The following is a 24,597-nucleotide window of genomic DNA, read 5'->3' on the forward strand; positions in this document are numbered from 1 at the left end:
GAAAAAAAGAAAATGCTTGAAATAAGGATGCTTTTTAAAACTAGGAGTCCTCCAAAAAAAAAAACAAAAAACAAAAAACTAGGAGTCCTCCATCTATACAGAGAGCTTTGCACCCAGGCACCTGGCCTGGGAGTTAAGGCATTGAATATGTGGGCTCCTTCAAAGCAGGAGCCTCTTGTGTGTGGTTCTCAACTCTGGCTGCATATCAGAATCACATGCAACCCTTTAAAAAACACCCATGTCCATGTCCCGTCTTCCCAGGGTTGCCAGATAAAATGCAGTTAGGAATCAGTTACATTTGAATTTTTAGACAAACAACAACAAATTTCTTGGTATAAAAGTATGTCCCAAATTTTGCACATCAGCTCCATGGACTGTTTGGTTCTTTGTCAATTCATCAGATAGACTGGGAGTGTTCTAAGGGAGATACACCTGGAGGAGAGCTCTAGGATCTCCTGGGCCCAAGCCCAGAGCCATAGGCACAAGCTATGAATTCTCACATTATCTCACATGTTCACATGTCTTCTGCTTGTCCCACGTGGGCCCATTTTATGTCACAAGGATTCTATTTCACACATCCAGGCTTTGGCTCATGTTGTTCCCTGAGATATCCACTTCACCTGGCCTACCTGGTGAACAATGTCTACATGTCAAGGAGGGTATCTGTCCTGACCTCCTAGAGGAAGGGACCTCCCGTTACTAGGTACAAACTCACCAAGTATGTCAAAACAACTCTGGGAGTGAAGGGAGGGCCATGGCATCTTCATCTCAGTATCCTAGCATTTTTGCAAGATGCCCTGCACATAGTAAGTCAGTGGCCATCAAAGCTTACTGAGAGAAAGTTCTTCTCAGCAGACCAGATTGAAATGCAGAAGGAAAAAATCATCCAGAAGAGAGGTTATGAAAGCAGGAGTCTGCAGTGATTGCTAACCCAACTAAACTGAGCACCTCTTAGGTGCTAGGTGGTAAAACTATCTTTTGCATTTATCTTTCCACCTGGCACAGAACTTTTGCATACACTAATCCTTTGGCTAATCATTACAGAATGATTATCAGTGATGGTTCGGCTGATTCCAGGAAGGAGATGGGAGGCGTCCACCTTTGTTTCCCCCCAGCCCTGGGTACCCTCCTGCCCTTCCCTTGAACTGTCCTTTATCTAGCTCATCAGGTTTTGTCAGCCATGAGATCTGAGAGTTGTTCAGTTCTCAATATTCCAGTGATAATCACAGGCTTTGAGCTCAGTCTCCATGTCAGGGCACACCACCAGCACAGTCCCAACCTGGGGATTTGAGTCAGGAACTGCAACTTTCCCTCAGGTCTGCTCTGATGGAGCCACCCTGGAATATTTTCTGGAGGTTCAGGCCTCACTCCTGGACATTCATCCTCCTGGCCAACTTTAGGTGGCCACTACCTCTATAGTAAGTCTCTAGTCCTTAGCCAGCTTGCTAGGAGGCCCTGTCTGACCCGCTTGCCAGAGGCTGCTGTGTCTGCCTTGTCTTGGAGAGCCTTTTTGCATCCATGTGCCTCAGAGTCTGGGGCGGGGGGGGGGGGGGGCAGCTGGAAGTACGTGGGGCCCATGCCACTGCTTTTTATGGTGTGTTCCGTACTGGGAATTCACTTGCATCATCTTCTACTCATGATGCTTCTCTCGTTCAAAACCCACTGTCATGGGACAGACACAAATCATGAGTACTTCTCATTAGCTGAAACCCCCCAAACAACATTGCCAATAGCCATTTCCAATCCTGTTTTATATATATGAAAAGACTGAGTCTCAGAGACATGATCAGTTGCCAAGGACAGAGCCAGGATTCAAACCCAGACCTGAGCTCAAGGGCTTAGTGCTGGCCATTCCCTCCAGCCTGTGGCCTTGTCCCCCAGCGTAGTGCTGAGTCTGGTGGTGGAACGCTAGTGACCAGTGATGGTGATTCCATCCATGAAGCTCGTGTGCTCCTGGCAGGGGACTGGACCCTGAGGCTCAGTGAGGCGGGAATGACCAGCCTACCTTAGAGGCACAACAGCTAAGTATAGAGAGACAATTGCTCAAAATCAGTCTGCTAACCCAGTCGTTCCTACCCTAAAGATGAGAAGTTTAACAGCTTAGAGGAAAAGTAGTTAACTTTTGAAGGTAAAATTGGCTGCCCTCCAAAAGGAGTGTGTGTGTGTGTGTGTGTGTGTGTGTGTGTGTGTGTGACAGAGAGGGGGGGGGTGGGATAAGTCTTTGATCTTCTTCAGATTGGAGCTCACAGGATGGAAGGAAGAAGGCAACCTGAATTTTTGGGGCAGCAAACCTGACTTCAAACCTAACCACACCACAGGAAATAAAATACCTTAACTTCTTGGTATTTTATTATTTTATTATTAATTTCTTCCCTCTCCTCAGTGTCTGATCGAAAAAAATGGGGACAGCTGTATGCCCCCAGGGGAGTCCGAGTGGTCTCAAACCACAGATGTACTCCTGATATGTCCATGGGAGGTGCCAGCTCCCACCACCATGTCCAAGTCCCCCAAACTCCCTATCAACCCCTTCTCCATCAACCCTCCCTGTCAAAAATTTCCCCCAATTGTCCCCCATTAGGTCCTGTTGCCTGTGGCCACTGGAAATTTGTTTGGTGCTTAAGAATGGAAAGAAGCTTCCTGGGCCTCACTGCTCCTGTTTCTGAGGGGTGGGTCCTGGCATAGGTCTGAGAACGCAGCTGGTGAGTGGCTGGGCCCAGACCCACTTTATCAGCCCCAGGCCCACCAGGCAAGGCACCAGATCTCCCTGCAGCTGTCTGATAAAAGGCTCAGCGCTGCTTTCTTACCGCTTACAGCCTTATCAGAGGCGGGCCTGGGTGAAAGTGCCATTCCCCTCAGCGTGAATAAAGGGGAGGGAAACGGGCCCCCAGAAGAAGCATAATGTCCTTGCATTCAGACACAGTCAAGTGGGCCACCTGCCTGAGTCTGCAGGACAAGGCACCACAGGCTCCCCTATGCAAGAGCGAGGTGGGACCCTCATGCCCACTAGGTCTGAAGCTTACAGAGACTGAGCTCAGTGAGGGTGTGTGCTGCATCTCAGGTCTCCTGACGTGTGTGTGTGTGTGTGTGTGTGTGTGTGTGTGTGTGTGTGTGTTCGGGGGAGCAGGCAGGGCTTATGCATAAAGCATTGGTCTCCTTAGAACCGTAGCACATAAAGCTCATGGTGCCATAAAGAGGAGCAAGCTGCCGGCCTGTGCATGAGCCTGGCAAGTTGCAGAGGTTGTGGGATCGAGTAACACATGAATCGTACTGCGGGCTCTACCATGTGCTCTTGTGTGCCTTGACACAGACTAGATCTTTCCCAGGAACACTCAGGATCCTGAGTTGTATGAGGACCCTGGCTCCTCTTCTAAGCATGTGCTAACAGCACAGTTCCTCCTGCTGGGCACATGAACAGCCCACCCTGGCACCGTGGCATAGAGAGAGCTCGATAAATGCCAACGCCCTCTCCACACTCCTCCGTACCAGGCTGCGAGAGGACGGAGTGAGATAGGGAATGTGAAGAGCCTCACTGGGTGCCAGTGATTCCAAGCACAAACAGTTGCCCAGGTGGCTTCCAACAGGCTCCTCAGGTGGAGAGAAGTCAGTCACCTCCTTAGGAGCTGGATTCTCATGCTGGGATCACATTACCTGAGGGAAGAAGGCACACAGGATGAACTCCTGTGTCGGGGTTTAAGTGGCTTTGGTCACTTAACTGAACTGCTGGCTGGACTTGCTTTATCAGGCTAAACAGCAAAGTGTGCAAATACAGAGCAGAGGCAAATGGCCCCTCAACATCCTTCCCATCCTTAGGAACCTGGCTGCTAGTGCCACCTGCACGGGCAGGGGCAGTCCTGCTAATTGCTATCTTGCACATGGTGCTGGGAGTGGCGAGCGGGGAGCCTGGGCTCGAACCGGAGCCGGTCTCTTCAGTTCTCTGATTTCCAGGAGAAGGAGCCTGCGTTTCTGGGCTGTGCCTTCATTCTGCCATGAAAGCCTGGGTAAGGCTGAACATGGTACGAAGTCCTCCTTGCCCAGCAAGGTGGCAGCGTGGACCCCGGAGCAGCAGGACAGCCACCCTTGTCCACACTCTTTCCCCGTTCTCTTCTCCACCTCCTTCTAGGCCAGACCTTTCACCTCAGGGGACAAGGTTGCTGCTCTGTGCTCTCTGTTGGGTTGGTACCCTCAGGGCTTCCGTGGATGCAGAGACACAGGTGACGGGCTGATCCACATCCCTTTGCTCTGAGTTGCTTCAACTGAATGCCCGAGTGCCCTGTGAACTGCAGATGCTTGGGGCTCCAGGGCCCTGCACTCATACACAGCCCTTCAGAAAACCTTCAGACCCAGAAGATGCAACTAGCAATTTCTGAGAGGCTTCCAGAAGCTGGCCTCTGTGTGTGCACACATCTGTGCACTCAACTGAAGCATCACCTACCGTCTTCTCCCCTCCCACTCGCTCTCTCCACATGCCATGGCTCACCCAGGGCTTCCCTCTTAGTCTTTTCCTGGAGCATTAGCTGGGATGCTCAAGGGCTCCTCTCTCAGGGTCAGGAGCATTATGAGGAGGTCTGGAGGCCCCAAGACTCAGGAGGGATGGTAAACTCCAGCTGCTACAACAGGTGCTGAGAGACAGTCCCATTGTCTATCTCACCTGTCTGGCTTCATCTCCTTCTTACCATTTCCAACCCTTCTCCCCCAGTCACACTGCCTCTTGGCTGTTCCTTGATCGGGCCAGGCCTCCTCCTACCTCAGGGCCTTTCTACTTGCAGTGCTCTCTGCCTATTTTGTCTCCTGTCAGATATTCCCATTTGACTCCCTGGCTTTCTTTGGGTCTTTCTCAAACATCATCTCTCCCAGTGAAGACTTCTCCGGCCATGCTCTTTAAAATGGTGCCTCCCTCATCCCTTGGCCTTCCTTATCTCCTTTCTTGACTTGATTTTTTTCTCTAACCCTCAGCACCATCTGATTTACTGAGCATTATCCCCATGTGTCTACTGTCTGTCTAAGCTTCATAGAATATAAGCTTCCTTCTGTGATTACTGATATTTTTTTTAAATTACTGCTGTTTTGTTCAGTGTCATATCCTCAGAACTTCCAACAGGGCCTGATACACAGTTGGTCCTCAATATGTGGTTATGCAGTGTGATTCCTGGTCTACTATGGTATGAGTGGCGCAGGCAAAGAACATGGATATAGACTCAGGATGCCTGAACTTGGATCCACCATTTTATAACTGGTCAAATGTGGTCACACCTTTCAGTATCCAGCTCTAATCTGAAAAGGGAGGTGACAATGTCTCAAGGGATTAAGAGGTTTCAGTAAGGTCTGGGGCAATGCACCCGGCCCAACACTTGCCATGTGGAGAGGTATCCCTCTTCCTTGCCTCGGCTATGGGTGAGAAGTACTGAACTCAAGAGGTGAGCTGGCTGGGCTGGCCCCTTAGCTGTAGATACCAGGGGGAGCCTGTCTCATGTCCTGCCTTCCCTCTCACCCTGTCAAGGTGAGGTGAAGATTCTCCGCAGGGCGGCAGCAGAGTCCTGAGTGCCTGACAGAGGGGTGATTGGAGGACAAGAGACAGTGAAGACTATGAGGGGCCTCTCTCCTTGGTGGTGGTGGTGTGGGCACTGGAAGATTAGGTGATGGGGACCAAGGCACTTTGTGTGATCCCAGTGTGGCCCCCACACTGGGCTGATGTCTGATGTCTAGTCCCTGACCTTGACTGCAGGTCTTTCTTCCATGGCCTCTCATCCATCAGTGGGGTGGTTATAACCCCAGAGAGAGGGGCAATGGGGTCCAGGTGGGCTCAAGGCCTGGAATTTGAGCCATTAGAGATTCTCCTGTTGGTTTAATTCTAGAGCTGGCAAACTTTTTTGATAAAGTGCTCCATGGTAAACAGTTTAGGCTTGGAGGCCTGGCTATATGGTCTCTGTTACAAAAAAAAGCAGTATGGACGCTATATAAACGGATGGGTACAGCTGCATTCCAATAAAACTTTACTTATAAAAACAGGTGGCAGGCTGGATTTGAGCCATGGGCCTTGGTTTGTGGGCTCCTGGTTTAAGTCTCCGTATCCTTGAGTCTCTCTCCTCCTGCTCAGGCTAATATTTACTGAGTATCTGCCCCATGCTAGGCCTGGACCTTTATCTACATCTTCTCATTTAAGGTGCCCACAGGGAGGGAGCCACTGAGTAGCCACGTTGCATCTTGAACAAGGTCTGTCACACTGGAGGACAGAACTCTCACCTGTGCAATGCTTCGCTGTTTGAATGCAGGCACGCTGTCTGCTGCCATGGCCACTTTCTACAGATGGCAGAATCTGGTGGCACCTGGGGCTCACTGCATCCTGGACATCCAGGGTGGATGTGGGTGGGGAGTACACAAGCATCAGGGACACAGGGGCCAAAGGGGGTGAGATCACTATCCCAAGGCGGTCCTCATGGCTTAGTGGTGGAGCCAACAGTAGCTGGCAAGGTTGCATGCATGGGGTGCAGTCCTGTCTCTTGAGTTAAACCTTGCACAGGTCAAAGCCTTCTGTGCCTCTGAGGACAGTGGACTGGGCCTCTCTGACTTGGTTCTGGGCACACCTTCTCTGGCCAATTGCACTGATTGTCCAGGCCTTTGTCACAGAGGGACGTTCCAGGGACTCCTGAGTCCCTGGGGCATTGGTTCCCAGAGCAGGATAAACGGCCACAGCTGGCTACACGGTGAGGGTTTGGTGCAGGGAGGCCAGGGGAGGGGTGGGCAGTGTTCTGGCGCAGTCAGAGAGAGGGCTTGTCGGCTCAGGAGGAGATAACATAAACTGAGACAGAGGAGAATGCCGCCCTGCATTCCCTCCCCCCTGGGGAGAGCCCTCTCACGGGAGCTCAAAGGAGAACCATCAGGGACCCTGGAGGCAGGAGGCAGGGCAGGGAGAGGTCAGCCTTTTATCTGCCCAGTCAGACTTCTGTTCCCACAGCCCCTGGACAAGGAAGGCAAGATAAGGCCAGGAACTCAGATAATTGTGCCTCCAAGGCAGTGCAACCTCAGAGTTCACTTATCCCAAAAGCACCACCCTAGAAACAGAGGGAAGACAGAACAGTGAAGATGGGCAGGCAGGGACCAAAGCAGCAGGAAATAAATGGCCCAGAAGTGCTCCTGAATGGGAAACCCAGCCTCAGGGTGTCTGAACTTTGAAGGAAAACTGTGGATTCAGTTCCCCACTAACTGCCCTGCGTTCTGAGATGAATTTTGACTTTTTCCAGCATTGTTTTCTCAGTGAATGACAAACATCTTTCCCTCAAATGAGTCCTTTAAAAATAGCATGTTCCAAGAGGTCTTTTCAGAAGGTCCATGATTCTTAAATAGGAAATGTCCTAGGGGTAATCACCAGAGCCTAATATAAGGAAAAGTACTTAAACAGTCCACTTGAACCAACTTTCTTCCCTTCTTCCTCTGAAAGAAAACTTTGTTCTCCTAGGAAACTCCCCATTTTCTGCACATAGGAATACTGGTAGTGCGCAGGGGTTAAAAGACAACCCAGGGGTCGGACGCCTTGGGCTAAAATCACAGCCCTGCCACTCATAGCAATGTCCTGTGTCCTGAAGATCTGAGTGCTACCTACAGCACCCCCCCCCCCCCCCACAGTGACAGATGGTGCCTAATGCTGAGTATGACCAGCAAATATTTGTTCAGCTCTTCAGACAGGCCAGATACCCTGGCCTAGCAGGGTGCCTCATACATTTACATGATATTTTTCCTTTTTACCTTCTGCAATTTATCTTTACTGAAGTAATTCCCCATAGTTGGGACATTCTCAACAATCAACATTGATCGCTGGCAACTTGTTTTTTCAAGCACAAAATCTTAATCCAATACAAAATTATCTCTAGTTAAGTAGAAATTCACCATAATTTAGTACTACCTACCGATATTAACTAATAATAGGTGATAATTTGCATTTGGGGAGCTGCATTACTTTAAGTTATTCTTTAGATATCCAGATACCTATTTAGCTATTTCAGTGAATAATCACAAGACATAGGCAATTTGATCTGCAACCTGAATTCATGTGATAAGAAGTTTCTCCATAGGAGGATTGGTTGCTTTTTTTGTTGTTGTTAAAAATGTGTGTCTTGCAGCTCCAAGAAGCCCAACGATGCTTTGAGGGCAGGGATCTTGTCTTATGCTTTATTTGTCTCCTCCTTAATTCCCAGGACAGATGATAGGATGTGTGGTTTCTACTGATGAACCAGGAGCGTATATGGTAGTTAATAAAAATTTGTGCATGAATTGCTTTCATAATGGCCTCTTCTGTCCAGTTTCCTTTCCCACTTTTCAGAGTTTCTTCATGGAGTCTGAGAATAAGGGTTCTGAAGTTTGATAAGAACTGTCCTCATGGAATTGATTGGTAAAGTGACTGACAGCTGGGCATACGTTACCGTCTGGCTATAGGCAAACAGCCACAGGGAGAATATTTTATGGCTTCATGTAATGGGAACATCTATGATGGAAAGGTCCCCTGAGATCCAAGCTCTCAGGTATCATCACTGACAACCAAGTGACTGGATGTCAATAAACCACTCTGGCTTAGGCACCAGGTACTGGGCAGTAGGGAGTTTGCAGACTGGTTACATGAAGCCCTCAGAGTCCAGCAATAGCTTGAGAGTGAACCATCATCACAAGGAGCCCTTAGAGTGTGGTCACCTGCATCTTATCCTGAACTCGACTACATCACATAGGCTTTCATCTGTTTTATATTTCCAGACTTCATCCAAGAATTTGTTTTATGGAAATGTCATTTCTGCGGAAAGAAAGTGCAATGGAGATTTATAGCCGTGACACCACTTTGTGGTGTTTGTATGTTTGGGGTGGAGACCCCAGGTGAAAATTACTTCTTTTAGAATTTCAGGGATACATGACCTTTACTCCAGAGGGGACTTACAAAGTTGCATGCACCTGAGCCCGGTGTGACCAGAGGCCTGAGGGGTGTTTTGAATTCCTTTGCCCTCTGATGTTTTTGGGTTTGGCTCCCCAACTAGGCTAAAGATCTTTTGAAGACAGGATCCGTGTCCCCTGTATCTCCTGTGTGGTCCTTTGCACACAGGTGGTGCTTGGTGGATCAAAATCAAAGTGCATCAGATTGAATTATGGTGATCTGAAGGTGGTGCTCTGGACTGGATTCACCAGCAATGGATAGAAAGCTCAAGGTGCATGGCTTGTGTCACCTGCTTCCCAAGGGATCCCTGAAGACTTGGAATTTACAAAGAGACGCCAGATGAGGGGATAGGCTGGGAATGAAGAGGGGGTTTACAGGGGTCAAATCTGGAAACCGGTCCTGAATTTAACCACTGGAACATATATGTGCTGCATGGATAACCTGCCAGAGGGAAGCCTGCCTTTATTAATGGACTTATTAATAGATTGTTGTCTTTGTTAATAGACTCTGGATGGGCTCAAGGGGCAGGGGAGGCATGAGAGAGGCTATGCTGAGCCCAAACCCCAAATAACCAAAACAAAACTTGTTGACTTCTTTAGACCTGTGTGGCCCTGTCTGCCACATGAAGGGGGTGGTTAAGGGGATCTGGCCTGAACATTGCACTGACCTCAGATGAGATCACAGACAGAAGAGGCTTCGAGGAGCAGAACGCACTGCCGATATGCGGGTGTACTGCAGAGATACCAGACTGAGGCAAAGACATGGGAACGGGGTCTGAAAACTGGTGGCATAAGAAAGTTTCAAAAGCACACCCGAAGCCAAAGATGCTGAGGGCAGCACTTCCCACATCTGTTTCCAGCTATCTCTGTGAGATCAGTAGGACCCATAGACTAAATGCCTATTCGCCCTGCCTCACGCCAAACGAGGTAGCACCCAGGAGAGCTTCTCCTTGCCTTGAACCTTGCTGTGACATGAGTCTATTGCTGAGGACTGCAAGGCAGTGGTAAGGGGCTTATGTGTGTGCATGCTGTGTGTACCTGTGCATGTATATGTGCATGTGTGTGTGTGCACATGCGTGTATGTCGAGGTACAGGAGAATGTAGGGCCAGTGTCAAAGTTTCTTCCTTTTGGTGGCCCTGCAGTCCCAGCATCAGCTCCTCAGCATCACCCCCATTCTGTCCCCCACTTAAGAACCTGAGGAATGAGTTTCTGTGGAATAAACAGTGCACTCCCAAAGCAATCAGAGAGCTGTGTCCCAGTCTTACTCCATCTACTACCCTGGCTGTATGAATTCTTTTTGGTTTTGTATGTGTGTATGTATTTAGGCTGTATGAATTCTTGTTAGTCGCTTAGCTTCTCTGAGCTTTATTTCCTTTCAAAGAGAGAGAGAGAGGAGTAGTCTCTCTTGCATGGCGATGGGGAAGAGAATGAACATGCCTGGCAAACTGTAATACACAACGCAGTAACAGTCCTGTGGTTTGAAATATTTTAACAAAGGACAAGATTGCCAGCCCAGGGGTGGTTCTGTGGTGGAGGCATTCCAGGAATTGGCTAGGAATTGGTGGGTTCTTTATTCTCTCCCGGTGCCCTTGCAGTGAACCTGAGAGGCAGCTGCCCATTGCTTCTCAGGGGAAAGTGAGACCTGTGTGTGGGTTGGCCTGGGCAGGCAGGGCTCCCACAGTCACAACCTGGCCCTTGTGTGCCACTATGGGCATTTCACTAGCAGCTGCTGGGCCAGCAGGTGTGGGCTTGCAGAGGAGGGTAGAGCTCACCACAAGTGGCCTGGGGCGGGTGGATAAGGAAAGGCCTTTTCTTCTGAGGCAGGAGAGTGGCCTCAGGGGCTGCACAGAGCCAAGTACAAGGGCATGGGGTCCTGGGCCACCCCTTCCCTGCATCCCAGAGGTGGAGGGAGATACACCTAACTCAAGGCTGGACAGTGCCAGTGTACACAGTGAGGACCCAGGCACACAATCTCCTGACCCTCAGTTTCCATCTTTTTAACCTGGAATCTACATCTGTGCAACTTCTTCAGGATAAAGCAAGGTATATCCATGTATATCCTTGCTGGGTATGCAGTAGAACAGAGTGGGCACTCAGCAAGTGCTCTTCACCACCCACCCACCACACCCCACAGGTGCCGTGAAGATCCACACCATCTGGAATGATTGGTGCGGCCCCACAGGCTCTTCTTGCCCCCACTCGGCCTTCCACCAGCCCCTTACTGCCCTGACTCCATCTCTCTCTCTGCTCAGATCTCTCTCCCCACTGCCTTCCAGCTGCCACCTGGCTGCCCCATGAATATCTCCAAGTTACCTCAGCTCTAGAGAGAATCTCCCTACACCTTTCTTCTTGGTCTTACATATATAATTCTACAGTGAACATGAACTGTTTCTGTAATAATGAAACAGGGTAAAGAAAACTTACTTTTTAAAAAAATCTTTAAGTGAAGATCAACCTTAAAAAGCCAAGAGAGTAAGAGAAAAAGAGAAAGAGAGAGAGAGAGAGAGGTGGGGAGGGAGAGAGTGAGTCCTGGCTCCCCTCAAGCATTTACCTTTGAGAGATTCTCCCGAGAGCAGAGGTAAAGGGCAGGCACAAAGCAGTCACTGCAGCTGCGCAGTCCAGGGGCCCTGCTGGCTTAGGCAGGACTGCCAGGGGAGGGCGTGAGGAACCCAGGTAGGCACCGAGGCAAAAGTGGTCGGAGTGCCAGGAGCAGGACAGAATCTAGTAGGGAGAATGGCAGCACAGGAGCCAGTGGGTACCCGGCCCCTTGGCCTCAGGTGTCCCGAGCCAGGCAGAGATGATGCAGGGTGACCCATTTGGGTCTTGAGTGCTTTACCTTATGGATCCCCTCTCCGCCAAAATATTAAAAGTTGTATTTTATAGCAGCATCAGTCTAAAGACAAATGTAATATTTAGTATGAAAAGTTTGCTTTTTTCCTTTTGATTTTAAAAGAAGCACTCATTTTTGTGCATCTTGAAAAGCAGGATGGATCTTAAGCACTTGCCTACTGTACATGTTAGCCCTGGCTGATCCCTTCCTAGAAAAACCCGCTATCGGTGAGCGGGAGTGTGAGGGGTCGGCTGTGGCTCCCTGCAAGTCACGTTGGTTGCCTCTTGGGTTTCAGTATCATCATATGCAAAACAGAGATAAAAATACCTCCCGTGGGGCAGCTAGAGGGTGAAATGAGATAACTTACAGGAAGTGAAGCCTACCTCCATCCTCTGAGTCAGGGAGACAGTCACCATAAGAGGAGAGTAGGTCAGGATAATGTACAGAATTTGTACAAAAGGGAAAAAGAGATTGTGAAATTTAAAAAAAAAATTAAAAGATTACTCAGGATTTTCAGCCATAGCTGAAATTAATTCACTAAAATGAGTGATTTGGGTAGAAGCTGATGGAGGGCAGTTCAAATGACAAGTCAGTCCCAGGGCCCAATCAGAGAAGCAAGGCCCGGGTTCCCTGTAGGAGTTCAGGCGTGGGGTGTAGGCTGGAAAAGGGGGTGGAGGGAGTCCTCCCAGGAGAGAGGAGAGCCCAGGCCTTAAGAAGCACCTTGGCAGAGTCCTGGCTGTGGACCTGGATGAATGGCCAGATTGAGGAAAAGAAAGAAATGAGCAGCGAGGGAAGGCACTGAAAGGTGGCGGGTGAGTCATGAAGTGGGTTCCACGTGCTACAGGTCAGAGTGAACAAGCAGTGCAGGGCAGCAGGGGGAGAGGCCAGTGGGCTGACCCAAGAGGGGCTCTGAGGCCAGGGTGGGGGGAAGGCCGAGGATGTGAGTACGGGGGCCCACAGCACTCTGTGTAAATCAGACATGGGCTGCATTGGTGGGACCTTCACTTTCACTCACTCACTCATTCATTCATTCATTCATTCACTCACTCACTCATTCAGTGTTTTTAAAGAGCCTATCTTCTCCCTGGGTTCAGCCAGCTGGACCCCACATGCTCAGCAGGGGCTGGTGTTCAGATGAGGGTAGGGGATCATGGATGGTCCCCCCAAGTACCATGTAAGGAAACTGACTGCAGGGGGTAAGAAGTTTGCTGGAGCCACAACTGGTGCGAGAGGTCACAATGGCCCACATATGTTCTCTGGGCTTCCCTCCCCCTCACTGTACCCCCCTCTGATAAAAGCATGAAGGAGCCCACATATCAGGGGTGGCACCCACAGCTCAGAAGGGAGCAGCTTGACAGCTGTTGCAGAGGGCCTTGCCCTGGCTCTACAGACCTAGGCAGACTGTGCCATCTTGTCCTCAGGTGTGTGTTCAACAAACAAAGACAGAGACTGAGGAACAAGGAGGGAGCTGGACAGGGCGAGCGTGAGCCAGCAAAATCACTTAGAACACAGTCGGGTACTAGTAAGTGGTAGAGAGTAACATGTACCAGTACTATACTAGGAGTTTTATCTAGGGTAATACATTTAATCCTCAGAACAAACCCCTGAGGTAGAAATGATTATGATCCCCATTTAATGGATCAAGACTAGCTATAGAATTTGTGGGGCCCAGGGCAAAATGAAAACAGGGGCTCCTTTACAAAAATTAAGAATTTCAAGACAGGGATTGCAGAGCATTAGCAGAATGCATGTGGGGCCCTCCGAGGTTGCGGGCGGGGGGAGGGGGGACATTTCCCTGCATGATTCCCATGGACAAAGCCAGCCCTGTCCTGGAGGATGAACTAAAATGTGAAGTTTCTGCATTCCAGGAGAACATTTTTCCAAGGGGGAGAAGTGGGAATGCTGGGGCATGGGGACAGTTGGCATAAGCACACCTGAACACCTCTTAAAAATGTGCATTGTACGTAGAAGTGGGGGCAAGGGGCTCTGGATGTCTGTGTTCTCCGTAAGTGATGTGCTAGTTGGGAGCATCACATTTGAAGTGGAGATAAAAGGCCTCCATCAGGGTATGAGGGGTGCAGTAAGGTGACTTGGTAGCCTTGCCCAGGGCCTGCTCCCATGAGCACCCTGGAGTGCCAGCTTCCCTCTTAGGGACCCAGAATGGTTCTGGGGTGTGTCCAGTGAGCCCCACATAGTATGCCGCCCACAATGTTTTGGCAATAAGAGAAAGAAGGTGTGGCTTTAACTACAGAAGGACTTGGCTAGAAAAGCAGAAATAAGAGAGAATATAATAAAGTGTCATGAAGAGCTATTAATTGTAGTTGTTTTCAATTTCCAGTCTGGTAATTCCAACATCTCTGCCATGGCTGGTTCTGATATTTGCTCTGACTCTTCAAATTGTATTTTTTGCTTTTAGTGTGCTTTGTAGCTTTATTGACAGCCAGACAGGATGCAGTAAGTAAGAGGTACTGCAGTGACGTGGCAGTGGGATGGGGGAAGGGGAGGCATCCTGCAGCCCTGTGACAGTAGGTCTCTGTCTCTGGTGAGCCTGTACCTTTTGACTGTGAACTTCATGAGTTTCTGTTCTTTTTTCATCCCTTAGGTGGGATGGGATGGGTAGAGTGGGCTAGAGTTGGGTAGATCCCTTCCTTCAGGTGAGATGGGTTCTGATAATACCCCAGCAGGTTTGGGTCTGGTTGACTACGGTTGACCTTTGAACAAAGTAGGAGGTTAGAGGTCCGATCCCCCAAACAGCTGAAAATCCATGTAGAACTTGTGGTTCTCCCCAGAACTTAACTAATAGCCTATTGTGGACCGGAAGCCTTATTGGTAGCACAAACAGTCCATTAACGTATTTTGTGTATTATATGTATTATATACTATCTCCTTACAATTAAGTAAGGTAGAGCAAAGAAAATGTTATTAAGAAAATCATTGGTAAGAGAAAATTAATTTATGGCACTGTACTGTATTTATAAAAAAAAAAATCTATGTATAAGTGGATCCACTCGGTTCACCCCCGTTGTTCAAGGGTCAACTGTAGCTTGCGCTGAGGCAGGCCTCATTAAGGACAGGTGCTCTGGTCTTTTTTAAGATGCATCCTTTTCCCTTCCTTCCTCTGATGGAAGCTTGAGGGGATTCTCCTCTGCTCTATACTGTGGGAACCAGGTAGAGCTCTAGAAGGTAAACCTCACAGTATTGAGGACCCATGACTGGGTCTCCCTGGAGCTTCTAATTCTCAGAGTTCACCACGCTGAGCCTCCAGCAATTCAGTCAGTCTCAGAGTCACTAATGAGAGAGGGATTAAGATGTCAGGCCATGAGAAAGGGCATGTGGCACTGCCAGGTAAGTGGGCCTTGAGTCCTGCTCTGCTGCTGTCACCCAGGCAACAGGGGCTGTCTATGGGGTAGTGACAACCCCACACGTTTTTTTAATCCGGGGGAGTCATGCAAAGGCCTGACCGAGCCCACCCAGACTATGATGGAATCTAGTGTCTTGGCTTTGGCTCCTACTGGCACAAGAGGAAACCCATTCTTGTCAACATCTGCCATTGGCTAAGATTTTGCACATTATTTGTTCCGGAAGAATGTACAAAAATGAAAATGCTTAATAACCAAGGGCAGGAGCCAGCACTTCCTCAGAAGTTCAGATTACATGGAGAGCTCAAGAAAACCCCAGGCAAAGATGTTGGGGTGCTGGAGGAGAATATGAAATAAGAAACAGGGCGGGAATGGCAGAGTGAGGTGGTAAGTGCTGGGGCCTGGAGCCCTGTTCTTAAGAGTTTGTTTCATTTTGACTTTCTGTCCATTTTAACTTCACTGACCTTCATGTATATACCCAGTTTTGGATTATGAGCTACTGAGTGTATGTTTAAAAGGTGCTTCCAGTGTGTGGAATGGACACAGGCCTGGGAGCATTCACCTCTCTGTGCCAGATCCCAAGGAGAGGGCAGTTGGGTCCTTTGGGAGGTCAGGATTTCCAGGAAAGGGAGAAATCCAGGAATTTGTTGGGGCTGCAGTGTTCCTGGGGCCATGGTGGGTGGTTTTCTAGTATTCAGGGAGGAGGGGCCGGGGAGCTTGGGAGGAATACCTCGTCCTTATGGGATGAGCAGGAGTGAAACAGGCAGGCTGTGTGTGTGTGGGGGGGGGGTGTGTGTGTGGGTGTGAACGTGTGTGTACATGTATATGTGTGTGCAGGGGTACCCAGAGAGCACTGGAGTGAAGGTGGAGAGACTGAGCAGTCCAGGCATCAGGAAAGGCCATAAGAGAATGCTCTAGGGGACAGCCTTAGCAGGATGTGGAAGGCAGGGTGAAGGGCAGCAGCTGGCCTGGCAGGCTCAACCACAGAACGGCGGGCGGTGATAGGTTGGAACACAGGCCCCGCTCAGGAACCGTGGGTTGGTTGGTAGGTTCTGAGCATTTGTGCCAAACGCAGTTCCTCTGTGTGCAAAGCTACAGTTGTGTTTCCCAGGCACAGCCCCCATGGTGCTGGGTGGTGGAATGCCCTGCTCACATGCACCTCAGGGCCTCCCAGCTGACTCCTGCTGGCTGGGGAGTCTGACAGCCTATGTCCACAGCCTGGCTGTGCCCTCCATGCCTGGGAGCGCTGGGGTAAGCCATCAGTCAGCCATCACCTGGGCCTCCAGTGTTTCTGCTGCAAAACAGTTAAGGCTGTGGAGAGGTGACCCACACAAGGCCCTATTAAAGGGCTCAGCATGTAGTTCCTGATATTCTTGTTATATTATCAAAAACAAAACCAGCACCCATCTGTAAGGGAGACTCGAGATTAGCAGCACCCGCAGGCCAGGTTTGCTTTGATAAATTCCGTTAACAACAACAGCCACAGATACCACTATTCCTGGGCATGATGCCAAAGCCCTTAGTCTCGTGTTCATGACGTGGCTCGTGGAAAGTGGCTGTTATGATTCCCACTTGCAGATGAGAGAACTGAGACTCTGACATATTGTGTACCTCCTCAAAGCCTGGAAGTGTTGGAGGTGGGACCAGACCCAGGTGTGACTCCTTAGCTCTGACTGTGGGGCTCAGGCTGTGCTCTGCCTCCAGGTCACTATAAGAGAGAGGACGTGTCATAACTTCTTCACTGGGGGGTGGGGACCTCATTGGAAATGGGCAAATGCCATGAACAAGTACTTCTCAGAAAAAGAAATGCAGTATGTTGTGGAGGTATGAAAACATACACAATCTCCTCTCTCTCTCAGTCTCTCTCTCTCTCAAATAGATAAATAAATAAAATATTTTTTAAAAATGGGGGCACCTGAGTGGTTCTGTGGGTTAAGTGTCTGACTCTTGATTTCAACTCAGGTCATGATCTTAAGGTCCCGAGATCGAGCCCGGCATCGATCTCTGTACTCTACACCGAGTCGACTTGTCCATCTCCCTTTATTCCTCTTCCTGCTTATGCACACACACACTCTGTCTCTCAAACAAATAGATAAATAAAATATTTAAAAAATAAACAGACAAAAACCATGCACAACGTCACTTATAATTACAGAGGCACATTCAGAAGTGGCAACATGTTTTACTTATCAGATTTGCTAAGATGTAAACTGCACAGTGTGAATGATGATGTGGGGGAAAAAGAGTTTCATTGGATACTTAGGTGGATGTTAGAAATCCAGATGACCTCTAAGCGGGCAATTTTTTAGTACTGACCACTATTTTAAATGTTCATACTCTGTGTCCCAGAATTAAATGTGTGTGTGTATGTGTGTGTGTGTGTGTGTGTGTGTGGTTTATCCTAATCATATACAAACACATATATTTACACACATACGTGTAAATGCATCAACCCCACTTACAGGGCTGTAATGGCAGCACTGTGTCTCGTTTTAAAAAAAAAAATCAAATAAAGACTCCACGATCTAAATGTCCACTGGTGAAGGAATTGGTCAAATAACCAATTCATTCGTATATTCACACAATTCATACTATGCATCCAGCCCTGAGAAGAATGAGTTAGTCTATGTGATGATAAACTATAATCTTCAGCATATCTTATCTTCTTATGAAAAAAAGCCAGATGAAATAAAACACATAAATAAGTTTCATTTTGTAAAGTAATTGCATGTAGCTATGATACTTCTAGAAAGATTCTCCTAAGTCCATAAAGTGCTCTGGAGTTGGGATGGTATCTCTTTCCGATTATTAACTCTTGATTCATTGCTTAAATTTGTTTTTGGCTTAGGCTTGTAGGGCCCGTTGCACTCACACAGTCTCTGAAAGGCGTTTGGGTTGGGGCCGCAGAAGGCCATTGGATGTAGGCATATCTGCTACCCAAAGAGGGAAACCGATTCGGCTTGCCAACCTCCCCCTCTGCCTCTTCCTTCTCATTGAAGATGGGCCGGTGTGCTTCCATGTAAACACAGCGTGCCTCTCATCCCACAGCCCTCTGTTTCCCAGAGCGTGCTGCAAGTCCCCAGAAATAATTGCCCAACCACGGGCACCCTTGGAAAGGTCCAGCTGCTGACTATGCCAATGCCGTGTGATTCCTCCCGCCCTGGATATCTGGAGCGGTTGAGCAATGGCTGAGATGGAATTTCATTTGGCACTTAATGCAATCCTCTTGGCTTCTGCCAGAGGCAGTGAATTCTATATAAAGTTGACAAACCTGACCATCTCCTTACTGAGCACTGACCCCTTCCATCCGAGGGCAAGGCAGTGGATTTCTGCACATGACTCATTTGCAGTACCTGTGGCATTGGGGCTTATGGGAGTTGGCTGAGGCCAGGGGGATAGGGCAGGCTTGGTGAAGCAGGAGCAGAGGGTCCTCTCCATTGTAACGGCTGCTTCTGAGAAGCAGTCATGAAAACCGAGACCGGATATAGACACATCCTGCCTGAGTTAGCAGCAAGAAAGAGGGCCCCAGGGTTCTCTCACAGCAGAGAGCCTGTGGGAAATCAAGTCCTAAGGGTAATCTGGAATGTGAGCGAGCGAGGCTTGCAAGCCTGGGAGCTCCAGAAGGGCAGTGCGGCCGTTGGTCAAGGTCTGAAACTTGAATCCTAGAGGGGGGTCAGGGGCAGGGGCAGGGGCAGGGCTGGTGGTGAGCAAGCCTGTCCTCTCCAGCCCCTAAATGACAGCCGGTGGGACCTTCACTTCCTCAGTGCCTGTACTGAAATGATTACGGTGGCTCTGCCCTCGACCGCGGCCAGGACCAGGACACACACACACAAGTTCACTAGCGCCTAGTGTGAGCTCCCACACGCTCACAGAAGTACGGTGCAAACCCTAAAGCACCTCAGCTTCCAGATCCAGCCCAGTGTCACATGAGAACAAGGACGCCTGACACTTCTTGGGGCCTGGCCATGTGTCCAGGCCTGTGCTGAGCCCCTTACAGACTCGTAATTCTCACAGCGCAGAGGAATACCCCATTTCTCTCATTTTGTGGATCATGAAGCTGCTGGAGCTGGGCAGGAGAGGGCCCAGCTTGCCCTACGCGCCCGGCTGGTAAGGGGCACCCCTGACCCCCAAGCGGGCCCCTGCTGTGCACCCCGGCTGGCTGCGCACCCCCAGGCCCGCTGCCGGCCCTGCCTGCACAGGCTCAAGGGCTCCAGCCCGCACCTGGCCGCAGCCCGCCGTGCTCAGGTGCCGCTGGTGAGGCCGCACGACCACTTGCTGCTGCAAGTCCCCGCAGGGTCGTGCGCCCCGGTCCGGCCGGAGCAGTCGGGGCCGGCGGAGCTTCCCGGGGAGTTCGCTCCGGGCGCGCCCCGGGTCCCCCCAGCCGGGGCACCGCGCGGGGACGCAGAGCGCGGGCGGCCCCTCCCGGCCCCGGGCGCGACCCCGACCCGCCCCGACCCGCCCCCGGGGGCCCCGCGGACTCACCGAAGCGCGGCGGCGACGTGCCATTGAGGCCGCTCATCGCGGAGGGCGCGGGCGGCGGAGCGCAGCGGAGAGGAGGGAGCGAGCGCAGCGCAGGAGGGAGGGAGGGCGGGCCCGGCCTCGGCCTCTGCCCCGCGTCCCGGGGGGGGGGGGGGGGTCACCTGTGTCGCGCTGCTCTGGCGCGGCCCGAGGGGAGGGGCCCCGGCCCCAGATGCGCAGGCTGCATTTCTCTCTTTCTTTCTTTCTTTTTTTCTTTTCCCTGCAGACTTGGCTGATGGGGTTTCCACCCTCTTCTTTCTTTCCTTTTTTTTTTTTTTTTCAAACACACACGCCCACGTCTGAATTCTTCTCTGTTCCAACTTTCCTGCGCAAGGATCCCAGTTTTCTCACTACTTTTGTGCTCCCTTCTGCAGCTACCGCGCTCACAGAGGTTGCTGCAGGGCTCCCCGGTGCACGGGCCGAGAGACCCCCAGATGGGACAGGACGGCCTGCCAGGCCCTGCCAGGCGGGGACCCAACAGGGGCAGAGCCGCGTTTGAACCTTGGCTGCTGCTCCCCCGCCACTTTGGCCTCCAAGGCGGAGGGGGGCTGGTGGCCTGGGAAGTCCTGCAAGGCTGGTCCCGACTCAAGGGCGCTGTCCCAGTTCCAGGGCTTATGCTGGAGGAGACTCTTAGAAGAGGGATTGCCTGGACAAAGGCCATGTGACTTATTTGGATGACTTTTGTCTGAGGCTTCCGGACACACTCAGTGGAGTTTGCAATGTGCTTAAGCGGTTAGAAACTTGATGCGGGTCTTGGCACCCTGCTTAGTTACATCAAGTCTACCTACATCAGCCAGAAAGAAGGTTACGCTATATGTGACATTTTATCTCTCCCCTCTCCCCACCGGAGAGAAGGGCAGGGCACTTGAGACCATGTCACCCTTGTTTTAAATCTCAGATCCAAGAGACATCTTGTGCTCCTCCTGTCTGATGGCCACTCCTTCCTATGGGGCTTTGCATTGTTGTTTACTAGAAAGTCCTCCGGTGCCCTGCTGTGACACCCTTCCTGCTCCTGCCATTAAAATTGCTCTGCTGCAGTCCCTGGGCACCATTCCAATGTCTATACAGTGCTTGTGCCCCTGCGAGTGCCACCCACGTGGAACACAATGTAGGGCTGCCCCCTGGAGGTGTGTGGTGCAAACATCTTTCCCAATTCTGGGCTGGACCAACTCCAGACGTTATTATTAGGGCTGTTTGACACAGCGGGCAAATGTTCATAATTCTCTTTAGTTAGTTAATAAAAAAACTCACACCGCTTATAAATCTTTACTGAAACTCCTATGCTGGGCATATATAAGTTGATGTGAGGGGAACTATTCACAAAATGCTCTTGGCCAGACGTGGAAACTTTTGAGTCTCCATTTCTTGGTCTGAAAAATGGGGACAAGAATACTTGCATTCCAGAATTTTGCAGAAGCCATGTCTATAAAATAACAGTGGGACAAACAAGCATTTACTAGAAACGAGCAATAGTTTAGTATTTTGTTTTGTAATACATATAGGTTCATGTTGGCTAAGAGTATTCCCGTATTCAGAATTCATAAATTAAACAACCTCAATTATCTGAAATGCAGCTGGAGAGCTGGAAAGAAATCAAAAGAGCCAATAGGTAACCAAAGAATGAGCCCCCAGGTCATTGCGTTTCACTTATAGGAAGACTTCTCAAGGCTCACTGACAGCCAGCTGGCCTTGAGACATAATCAATATGTTTGCTTATGTCATTTCCAAAGAGAACAGGTTAAAAGCATGAGAATGTAACAAGAATTCCTTACAAGGAGGAAGCCAAAAAACTACCCCAAAAAAGATTGAAAGCTCTACAAACTATAAGGTCCGTACAAAAGCAGAGAAGCATTTATTATATAACTAATGCTTCTTGGATCCAGCCATAAGTGGAGGATGTGACTGTACCCTGGGCTGTCAAGGAACCAAGGCTTTGGGGCTCCGTCTGGGTTCGAGTCTTCACTGCCTTCTGTGTGGCTGACCATCGGCATTTTGCTTCACTCTTCTGAGCCTCAATTTTCTCATCCGTGAAATTGGAACAATTTGCAAAGTTAGCTTGCTGCTACTGATACATTAGACAATGATGTGATAGTACAGTGCCTTACTCAGCAAATAGGTTAAAGATACTGACTTTAAGTTACTGAAGACATGAGTTCCCTTCCCTGACAGGCACACTTAGAATAAAGACCCCGAGCCATTCTAAAAAGAAGATAAATAGTGTTCAATGGTGATAGTTCTTTAGCTAGCAGGAAAATACTTGACATATTTTAGAAGATTTAACCATGGGCGTGTCTGATTTTAAAGAAATGAGGAATATTTTAAGAAGGTAAAACAATTATATGAAAAATTAGATTATAGGGTAAGGATGTGACGTTAAGTCACAGAAGTTCAATGGGTCTTTCTCTGACGGATATTTATTAATGGAGGAGCAAGAACTCAGCTTTATCTTATGACAATAACACTGTTATCTCATGTAATTCCCATAAATACCATTAAAGAGAATATTGCCAAGGGTCCATTTTAAAAGTGAGAAGACAGAGGTGAGGAGCAGTGACAAGAATTTATCTGCAGCCAGGACCAGGACTCAGTCCTGGCAGCTCTATCTATAATGTGTGCAGGACATGGCTGGTATAAGCTGCTGAGCTCCCCACACAGGGAGAGGGTGTAAGGGAGTTCCAGGGGGGATTTTTTTGCTTCCTTCCCAGAACTACATAGGACAGGAGTTGCCCATGTGAGGGGGATCCCTGCCTGCTTTATCCCCACCGAAATGAAAACACACTCAGCGCTGGTTCCTTCTTGGAGGAGCCCTACTGCAGTCCCTGTCTGTGAGCACTTACAGATAGAGGCAGGCAGATTTTACCGGGGTCCTTTAAAACTTCTAATTAAAAGTTGTGCCCTTTATCAAAGTAGTAGATGCTCTTTGTGTAAAAAAAGAAAAAAACAAGTAAGGGGGAGAAAAAAAAAAATCCCAAACTCTAAAAATTGCTCATATTATCTAGCACATCTGGGTATATTTATTTCTTGTCTCTTTTACACATTTGTGGACTTTTGCTTTATAATACTGAGATGTTACCGAATATGTGATTTTAAGTGCTGACTTTTCATATCGAACATTATGCCATGACCATTTTCCCCTATAAAAGTACAAAAGCTCTTCAATTTTTTTTACTTACTAAGTTGTTTCCTTTTCTTTGCTGCGATAAACCATATAAACATAAATATCTGCCTCTCATATTTTTTTCCTTACCTTGTATTCCAGTAATGGAACGACAGGATCAGAGCTTAGGACCATGTTTTAGGCTTTTGATACATTCCTAAATTGTGGCTGAAACAATTCATATTCTCCCCAATCAAGTGTTTATCTCAGAGCCTCTTGCCTGAATCAAGCATTTGATTTTAAATACTGATACTTCTGTAGATGAGAAATATCTAATTATTTGACTTTGCATTTTCTTGATTATTAGTGGGGTTGAATATACTGTCATGTTTATTTAGAAATTGCATGTTCTTTGGGTGAATATTTTGTTCATGTTCTTTTTCATTCAGAAGAGTGGTTAATGTTTTTCTTATTGATTTGTTCGAGCTCTTTATACACAAAAGACAACAACACCTTTTCATGTGTATTGCAAATATTTCTCCATGGGCCTTTTTCTGGTTCTTCTTCTTCAGCACAAATAACATGGCTTCACTTATCTGATTGGCAAGTTGGCAGCTTTTAAGAAAACCAAACTGTGGCTCTGCATATTTTTAGAGGAGAGGAGAGAGGAAGCTGAGGTTCCATTGGTTAAGGCTGCCACAAGCTGTGAGTAATGAGGAACATGGGGTGAGAGTGGGGAAGGTGGGGTCCAGAGAAGCACAGGGAGATCAGTGGCACAGCAGACTCTGCAGCTTTGACCAGGGGCTTCTCCCATTTCCCAGCGGCACACAGATGTTTCTGAGAAGAATCTATAAATGAGGAGGTTTGAAGGCTGAGAGAGAGGAGGCTGCTAGGTCCTCTTCTGTCTAGAATTTGCTAAAGGCTGGCTCTTGGCATACCAGGCAGAGAAGAGCATTCAAGGTCAGTGAGGCTGTGGAACTCTTTTCAGACCTAGAGCTGCAGCCTTGGCCCCTAATTTATAGTGGCACTTCATCCAGGGGTAGATCTTTAAAGATCCAGAATGAGTTGCCTCTGGAAGCTTTCCAAAAGTATCTTTAAGAGAGGATGTGACAACACAGAACCCCAGCAGGAACACCAAGTGGTCTGGGATAGTTTGACGTGACCATGAGCAAAATCTCATGTGTTGGTGACAACTCTGAAATTCCACCTGTATGGACCAAAGTTAACAAAAGTGAGAAAGCTTCAGACTGGTATTGAGGGGGAGAAGAAAGGAAGGAAGGAAGGAAGGAAGGAAGGAAGGAAGGAAGGAAGGAAGGAAGGAAGGAAAGAGAAAAGGAAAAGAAAGAAAGAAAAGAAAAAAGAAAAGTAAAGAAAAAAAGAAAAGAAAAGAAAGAAAAGAAAAGAAAGGAAAAGAAAAGAAAAAAGAAAACCTACAGAGATGTCAGGATGGGGTCGGCTTGAATCTCAGGCAGAGAAGAGTCGGTGATAAAGACACAGCACATAAATAACCTGGGTGGTTCTGACACTTCAGTAGATTTAGTGATTTTCCGGAGAAACATGTCCCAGCAGACATAGGAATATACAGATAGTAACCATATTCTGAACACCTAGAATGTGCCAGGCCTGGTGCTATGTTGGGCTTTCCTATGCGAGGTTACTGCTATGTCGCAGCATCCTTACAGGGTAAGTGGTACTTTGATTTTATCTTCTTTTCCCTTTTCCCTTTTCTTCATTTTACAGAAATGGAAACTGAGGACCAGAGAGGTGAGATAACTCCTCACGTTCACATAGCTACTCAGTGACAGCTAAATTGGAATGAGGACAATCCTACCCTAAAGCTCTGCTGTGGGGGAAATGCTATCAGTTCAGTCTCCTTTGCACC

The 24,597-nt window shown here is 48.8% G+C and overlaps 1 protein-coding gene across 3 annotated transcripts in view; it reads right to left on the reverse strand.

Moving 5' to 3' along the window:
• Window positions 1-19,823, reverse strand: part of GYPC (glycophorin C (Gerbich blood group)) — a 41,688-nt gene extending 21,865 nt beyond the window's left edge. The window contains exon 1 of one of the 3 annotated variants that reach the window (XM_026015707.2): window positions 19,583-19,823. In XM_026015707.2, coding sequence (XP_025871492.1) covers window positions 19,583-19,619 — 37 coding nt within the window. In that variant the 5' untranslated portion in view covers window positions 19,620-19,823. The remainder of the gene's footprint in view (window positions 1-19,582) is intronic. The other 2 variants (XM_072757522.1, XM_026015708.2) reach the window with 2 other exon arrangements.
• Window positions 19,824-24,597: the final 4,774 nt, after the last annotated feature.

Source organism: Vulpes vulpes, chromosome 5 (genome assembly GCF_048418805.1).
Source record: "Vulpes vulpes isolate BD-2025 chromosome 5, VulVul3, whole genome shotgun sequence".
In the NCBI taxonomy this organism is placed as follows: domain Eukaryota; kingdom Metazoa; phylum Chordata; class Mammalia; order Carnivora; family Canidae; genus Vulpes; species Vulpes vulpes.